This window comes from Phalacrocorax carbo, unplaced genomic scaffold, assembly GCF_963921805.1.
Source record: "Phalacrocorax carbo unplaced genomic scaffold, bPhaCar2.1 SCAFFOLD_36, whole genome shotgun sequence".
Classification (NCBI taxonomy): Eukaryota; Metazoa; Chordata; class Aves; order Suliformes; family Phalacrocoracidae; genus Phalacrocorax; species Phalacrocorax carbo.
The window spans coordinates 556350-564375 of NW_026990495.1; the positions used below are offsets into that span (position 1 = coordinate 556350).

General features: G+C 45.8%; 1 protein-coding gene across 1 annotated transcript; it reads right to left on the reverse strand.

Annotated features, from left to right (window-relative positions):
* Nucleotides 1-1019: 1019 nt before the first annotated feature.
* Nucleotides 1020-7285, reverse strand: LOC135311290 (E3 ubiquitin-protein ligase RBBP6-like). The gene is made up of 8 exons (XM_064440414.1): nucleotides 7241-7285; nucleotides 5314-5402; nucleotides 5099-5195; nucleotides 4469-4608; nucleotides 3375-3547; nucleotides 2522-2625; nucleotides 1898-2074; nucleotides 1020-1055 (listed from the first exon to the last, which is right to left on the reverse strand). Exons 1-8 carry the CDS (start codon nucleotides 7283-7285, stop codon nucleotides 1020-1022), a joined length of 861 nt encoding a protein of 286 aa, XP_064296484.1.
* Between the last annotated feature and the right edge of the window lie 741 nt (nucleotides 7286-8026).

Consider the following 8026-nt stretch of genomic DNA (forward strand, 5'->3'; position numbering starts at 1 on the left):
TCTCGTTGGAACCTTCAGCTGGTTTTACTGTATTGTCCGTCTTAGGAGGAAGAGCCACTTCTACTTTCCGCTTGGCCTTGTCAGTCTTTGCTTTTGGCTTATCCTTCTCTTCTTCCTCCTTTTCAGACCCCAGTCTGAAAGCACTAGACTCTGTTTCCATAGGCTCATTTCTCACAGGGGTGGCATCGTCTCTGCTTGGGAGCCTGAAGACAGACTCCGCTGTAACACCTTCTGCTGCAGCTGCCTCTCTTGGTTTTCTCGCACCTTCCAACAACTCAGCATTTGGAAATCCTTCATTCCGGTGCTTTTTATCTTTATTGCCTTTCTTGTCTCCCAGTGGTTTTTCCACCTCTTTCTTTTTTGATGTTTCAGGATCTTTGATGCCACGGCTCTCCCTTCCACATGGTTTTTCAGGGCAATTTCCAGCTGTATGATGGTTTCTGTGCCTCTGCCCAGCAGGATAATCCTGCCTACGTCCCTGAGCACATGGCAAATTCTCTCGTCTGGTGCCAGGTGGACCAAACCTACCTGGAGAAAAGTCCTCTCGGTTTTGTGGAGGTGGAGGTTGACAGCCAACAGCATAGCCCTTGTAAAACTTCTCACTCCGGTGCCTAGAGTTCCCTCGCCGTTCTCTGTATCTTTCCTTTCCAAATGGATCCCTCCAGTCACGGGATCTGCCCTCGTAAGCTTTCCTATCATATGGTGGAACCTCTCTGGACCTGTTAAAACACTCCCTTTCTCCTTCCCCTTGAGGTAGAGTCCGTTTAGTTGGAGACTGGCCCCTAAACACCGGAGACCTTGACCGTGAATGGTATCTTCTGTGCGGGGGTGACCTTAGCCTTGAATGGTGAGAGCCGCGTGACCTTGACCTGGAGCGATAGTTACGACTCTTCCCTTTGCCTCTTCTTGGATACGGCGGCGATCGCGGGGAGGAACGAGACTGGGAACGATTGAATGATCGAGAGTAGGAGTGAGTGGGGGAAGAACTGGATCTTGACTTGGTGTAGGTATACGAACTTCTACAGTAAGATGAAGCACTGCAGGGAGACTTGGACCTGAAAAAAAACCACACAGAAAAAGAAAGAAAAAAGGGTCACACTCCCCAACTTTTTTCCTCTCAAATTTGGTTTGCTTTGTTTGGTTTGGTTTGGTTTGGGTTTTTTTTTATCCTCTCTCCATGTGTTTATGTAATGATGCTACTGCAAATTGAAGAACTTGTTAGCATGTAAAGTTTCTGCTTCCAAGCTTCTAGCCTGGCTTTCCACTTGATCCTATAATTATATTTAATTTTCGTATGTGATTACGGTTTCCCCAGAAAGTGTTGGTTTTTGGCAGTCCCCTTGTCAGTCCTGTGCTGATGTTTTATTTTAAATAATCTTAGTGCAAGCACAGATCCCTTTGTTAAAGGCAATTCAAAGTAAGCCGTTTCAAAATTAATTACCGCTTGTGTTCTCCACAACTACCTGTGCGTACTTATTCATTGCAAATCAGCTGTTGCAGGAGTTACGTGTTACGGCCTCCTTTAACCAGGAGTAGTAGTACAGTTACCGGTAGTAATGCATTGAATTTCTGTGGGACACTTACAGTTCCCAGCCTGATCCGCCACCTGCTGAGCGAATTGTAGTGGCTCTCACTGGATGACCTGTTGCAGTGGGGAGGGAAAAAGAAAAAAATCCCATTCAGTTTATCTGAAGATAAGACTTTTAAAGGAATTCTAAAGTTAGCGTTACTTACCCGTTGTGGGTATTGATTGTCCTTGGGGGCCCAGACGACTCGGCAGTGCTGCTCGTCTTAGTAGCGGAACCTGACGGCCCTTGGCAAAAAACGGTTGGAAAGAGTTGGAAACGAAGCTCTGCTAAAAGACAAGGATCAGTGCCTATGCTGAAATCAAACTAACCTTCTCCTCCAACAACCCGCCGATTGGCTGAGAGGAAGGTTTAGAAAGGTTAGCGGCCGTCACCAGCGCGGCGGGAGGCCCGACAGTCAGGAGCGGTGGTGGAGGTGGTGGCGGTGGCGGCTGCTGCGGCTGCTGCTGCCGAGGGTAGCCAGTTCCATTTTCGAAGTTGTTCACAGCCTAGAGGCAGAAAAACACGGACAAAAAGGGGATAGGAAACTTCAGGAGGCACACAAACAAAAGGCTCCACAGAGGAACATCACTCGCCTGTTCCTGTAAATGCTATCAATCCTAAAATAAATCAGCAGGCAGGGGTAGGAACACGTCGCATTAAGCGCCGGCATTAATGACTGGTAACTCAGGGTGTCTGTATTTAAAGCACTTCAGTGTCAACACCGAATTTGAAAGGGAGGCAATCACGTTAAAACTGTGACCTGAATTTGCCAGACTGTCTCTAAGGAGTTGTAAGCTTCTGTAACAAGGGATCATGCACTGGAGGAGTAAATAAATGTAGCCTTGTCCAATTTAGCCCTGCTTCAGGAGCTGTCGATTCACGTTTTCTTCCCTTTCAGCTTTTCAGGAATAGACTTCTCTTACAAGCAGTTCACGGAAAAGCCATCACGTTACCTGGCGTAGGATCTTGTTGGCAGCTAAAGCATCAGGAGAAACATCGCTCTGATGACACGTTGGGCAGGTATGATCCTCAGAATCCAGTAACGCTGTTCTAATACCTGTGTGCAATTAGAGGCATCAAAATAGATTTTAGCCAAACTAAGGACGTTTTTGGGGTTCTCATCAGTTAGAAAACCATGTATATGATTAATGGGTGAAGATGATCTTGAATTGGGAACATGAAGCTCAAGTTCAGTAGCCTAATAATTTTCTAGTATGCAGCCAATAACGGTACAGCCCTGATGTTTCACTCCTGTAACATCTGGAGGTGTGGAGTAGGCGGTGTCTTGATGTCTTGACTCACCTTTTTTCCACTCTCTAGTACAGTGAGAAGTCACCAACCTCAGGGCTAGTGAACAAAAGAGACCTCAAAAACCCGTTAGCGGGTTTGAGTTCTGAAGGTTTCAGCCAACTCTCCCGTGGAGGAGAATGTGCATTAAATGCCCAAGTACCCGATTGCTGCAGACCACAGGAAGTCACCAGCGTTGGCTCTGTAATTTTGTAGGAGGGAAAGGGCTGTGGACAAACGAAATGCATTCGCTATCTAATAGTGTCATCACCGGCGCAGTTACGCCCTCTTCTCATACTCGTCCTTCCACGTGCGAAGGGGATTTAACGAGATACATAAAAAGGAGGAAAAAGCTTTCGGCCTTTCTTTTGCCCTTTATAGGAGAAGAGTCCTTTCCTATTCAGGCTGGGCTTAAGTACTACATAGAACCGGTGAGACAGTAATTTCCTGATCTCCTGTTTCTGCTTTCAGAGGATCAGAGGTGATGTTTTGAATTAACAGCCATGGGGTCACACTTACATTCGTCACAATAACTGTTTCCACAGCAGGGAATAACAGCTGCGTCGGTCATTATATCTTTACAAAGGGGACACAGGAGCTCATCTGGAATAGGCTCATCGGAGGGGGAGGAGGAGGCCGGCTCTTCCGGTAGAAAGGGAGGCTTTTCCTTCTTTCCTCTGGCATAAGCTTCCCTGGAGGGGGGTGGGGAAGGAGAGAGCAAAAAGTTAAAGGTGGGTCAAGGAGAACTTTTCCAAGCTTTGGCTTTTCTCAGGGGAAGAGAACAGGTGGAATTCTTCTCACTCCACATTAGCCTTCTAAAATGTAGGCCGCTAGTTGAAAGTCCTTTTCTACAGCCACAGGATGAGAAGAGGGAGGGGGAACAATTTTCCTGCTGCAGACCTCTCCCATTCATTGGGTCAATGGAGAAATCAGCTCAGACTAGGCAAATAATTTTTTGACAGCTAGAAATCGTGTGAAATGAATCCCACCTCTCCTCTGTTGCCAGAGGGTAAAAGTAAATGGCAGGCTGAGGATCAAGTCAGTCTCCGAGTAATGAAGTTTTGGAAATGGAAGAAGTCTATGTTAGAGCTTCTACAAAAGGAGGTCCATGGCAGAACACCAGAAGTGCCACCGAGTGCATTTTAGAGCAGCCGCTCTTGTCAGCACACAGTAGTATTTTCTTAGTTTATAGCAACAGGAGAACTGCAGCCTCTTTCACACAGGGGAGGTGATAAAAGTCAGAGGGGGAGGAAACCTCACTCCCACAGCAACTTGTTAACTTTTGCAAGGAGCCTTTGCAGCATCGGACAGAAGCAAAACGCGCTTTCAAAGAGAACGACTCCACTGCAAACACCTCGGAAACCTTTTGCAGAAATACTGATTCTTAGCACGCCACAAGTTTAAGCAGCTTCCAGGGGCATGAACAGGAGGAGCGTCCTATTTTAGGGCCTTGGGATTAGAAAGTATCACGGGTGTTAAGGTTAAGATGCAATGCCAGTGCTTCCTCCCCCGTAACTAGAGGTGCTGGCCCACTCGGCTGCATTGCCGCCCAGGCATCGACGCACGGTTCCTCTCCTTCGCTCCTGGGTCAGTCCCGTTAGTCCCATACTTACGCATTAATAATTGGTATGGCATATTTTCCCGTGCTGGTCAGCATAGCACCCTTTGTGTTGGGATCTTTCACCTCCACCATGAAACTCCTTGGAATGCCCGTGCTCCTCCTAATTCTGGGAACAGGCTCAAAAGTCTTGTCCTGGCAGGAAAAGAAATGCAGGCGTATCTCAAGACCCACACTTAAAACGACATCTCCGTGACTGTTGTTAAATGGCAGGGACGCTCAGCCAGAGGCTTGTGTCGTTACACCAGGCAGATATCCAATAGATGGGGCCAGCAGAAATATCCTGGTTTTGTACGAAATACTAAAAACTGTGAACTGTCTTTAGAAAGGGTTCAAACCCAAAATAAATTTCCAGTCATATTGAAATACAGAAAAATATGCATGAAAGTTGACAGAGAAAGATCTCTGGCTATGTTTGTTGTGATGGCCTGGAAAAAAGAAAATTTTGCCTTGATAATTGCAGGTGTCCCTTGAATTTTGAAGGGCTTTGCAACTTTGCCATGTAACCTCTCTATTTCACCCCAAGAGAAACACGTCTTAATATGCGTGTTCATGTATCTGTTACCTCACTGCCAAGGTCAAAAACAAAAACGAAGTAACACCAGAAGTCCCCCCCCAACCTTACCCCGTTTGTTGGGCAGTTCTTTATATAGTGGCCAGGTTTTCCACAACGAAAGCAAGTATATGATGGCGGAGGTAGACCCAGGCTGTTCTTCATGTAACTAGAAGGTTTTTGGGAGAAAAAGAAAAAGGGGTGCATGTGTCTCTCTTGTTAAAACAACCATCTCTAGCATTCCTCCGTAATCGTTGGGGAACAGATCTGGCGTTATCAACACTTACTTGATTGGATCATATGCACGGCAAGACTGTATCATCATCGCTTTTATTTTGTCTTCTTCGGAAGCGCTGGCTTCAGCCAGACTGGCAGTCTGTGTAACAGGCCGTTAGTCGACACACACGTTAGAAACACTTTAGAGCCCCTGCTAACTTCTTCGTGTTAAGTGAGCTAACTACGGTAAGCAAAACCTGCAGGTTTCTCCAGCTGGCCGTGTCCTTTTACCATGCAAATTGTAATACAAGCCTTATGCAGAACTAGATCTTCATATGAAGGAAACCAGCTGATTTCTTGGTTTTTGAAGTACTATTTGTTCAAACGTTTTAATTACACACTAGTGCAGATACCAGCAGGGTCTAAGGGAGGGACTGTACATTCTTTGGACCGTCCAGCACCAAGCCTTCAGATCAGCCACTCGTGTCTTTGCTTTTAGGTGCATTCCTTCGCAAGAGCAACCAACTACTTTCAGCATTTTATTAAATGGTTGTTTCCTATACACAGTTTTTCCTCAACTGTAACATAATGCAGATCGACACCTATGAAATCATTTCCATTAACCGTGACAGAAAACTTCACAGACACTTGACTGATTTGCTTGAACCCAAGAGATGTACAAGACACATCCAAAACCCACAAAACATTTCTAGGGATAGGCGAAAGTTCAAATATGGCATTTCGTACATAGCAGTAATAAACCAGAGGACTTTTTACAACACATTGACTCCATGCTGAGCCAGTCTGCGCTAAAGAGGGTAGAGTAAGTCACAGTTTTGAGCTGCTCTGAGGTGTTGTTCCTGTATTGTTCTGAAATACTTCAATGTTCTCAAAAGCTTCAATGTGTGCACCTCTTGGACGGCTTCTCACATTTTAGAGTAAAACTTCACCTAAGTTTACAGAACCAAGGACACGTTTAGGGACAGCACTAATGCAGACCAGTTTCTTCTGGTGGCTACCTTCCAAATGAATTATTTTTTCCAATATTTTTGCCACGTGTCCACAATTTCATGTCTGTGGTGAGAGAGGGAAGAAGTGGCTAGTGGGGAGAGGTTTCTCTGTCTTGGGAATGAACTCCAGCCTTTCTTTTCAGAAGAAAGAACGAGCTCCTTTGCCTTAGGCCCTGCCTTCTCTGAGCTTTGTAACTTTAAAGCCCAGGCACTGAATTGGCTAGCACTACGCCTTCTCACAAGGCGCAATGACTAGTGCTTTCCCAGCCAAAGTTACACATTCCCGGGCAAAAACCGCCAGCAGCTCCACAGCAAAACGCGGTGTGGCAGGAGTTCCAGAAGGTCACCTCCGCCAGCATGCCACACACAGGCGTGGGTGTGTTCCTAGACACGGTTAGGGACATAATCACAGCGTACGCAGTCTGCGTTCAAGGAAATCAGATTGTGTTGCCCACTGTATCTATGCGACAGCTGATGAAATTGTGCAGCGGTCAAAGAATGGATCTTCAGCTCTGAGGACTAGAAATTCAGAAATAGCCCTGCAATTGTCCGTGTTCCAGGCACGCCTCTAATTTGGCTGCTCCACACCCCCTGGAATGTCCGTCCCTTACAGCCAGTGACATGCTTCTGTAAAAATAGCGCTCCTCCCCAAAGCAGAACTAACGGAATGTATGAAAAAGGGCAAACAGCCTCTGAAGTGCTTCTCCTTTGTGTCTTGAAGATGAGCACTAGTGCAACGTGACGTTGGTGCTGGTAAGGTTCTCCCCTTCTATCTCCCCAAAGTGGCAACTGCTCTTTACAGGAGAGGATCAAAGCATACACACATTTTAAAGTTAACATAAATACTTGACATTATTAAGAATTAAAGTAAAGCATTGTTCGCATTACAACAGTTATACAGCTCTGGATCACAGTGCAAGATTTAAAAATATGAAGCAAACACTTTTTTTTTTTTTTTTTGAAGTATTTGGTAAGAATATAGATATACCTGAATAAGCTGGGACAGAGAAGCAGATGCAGAGGAGTCATCCATCTGTTCACAAAAAATTAAACACATATTCAAGTTGTACAGTCCAAACATAGCAATAGTTAACCTCTACCGTAGTCTGAAAGTCTGCACGATGCGCTCCGAGTGTGACTGCAAGAGGCATTTCCGACCTCGTGTCATTTGCATTAGCTCAAGGCAAAGTCCAAAGCTACGCCAGCTTAAGAGTGCCCGTGTGGTTAATGAGAAGAAACTAGACTAACCAGACCCGCTTGAGATCAGCTTGTTGCTCCAGAGTATCTCAGAGAGGGAACCTTGTCAAATGGGTCAGGAAGGGTAACTGATGTACTGTTCAGCACGTTTGCCCAACGGCCACCTTCCACGGCCCTCCAGCCCTGGGTCTTTTTTTGTTTCCTTTATATTTCTGCTGAAGTATTTCCTGCCAGTCCCTCCAACCAGTCAGTTAGAACCAACATCTCCATGAAACTTGTTTGCCACCCTAAGGCAATACTGCAGAAGAACTGGGGAGGGGCGGGGACACGACTCGACAACCCCCAAACCCCAAATAATCCAAAATCCAGAATCGACAGTCAATGTATGAACTGCCATTTCAAACGGAAGACTAATCAGAAACTAAAGAGAACTAAAGAAACTGAACAGAAGACTAAATCAAAATCCAGGCTATTACCAGTCAAGCATTTCCTTCTGTTACTTATTTATATTTCAGCAGCAGAAGGACAGTGTTTTCCAACCTGATGAAAAATGCCCCACAAAGGCCCCAGGCTCTAA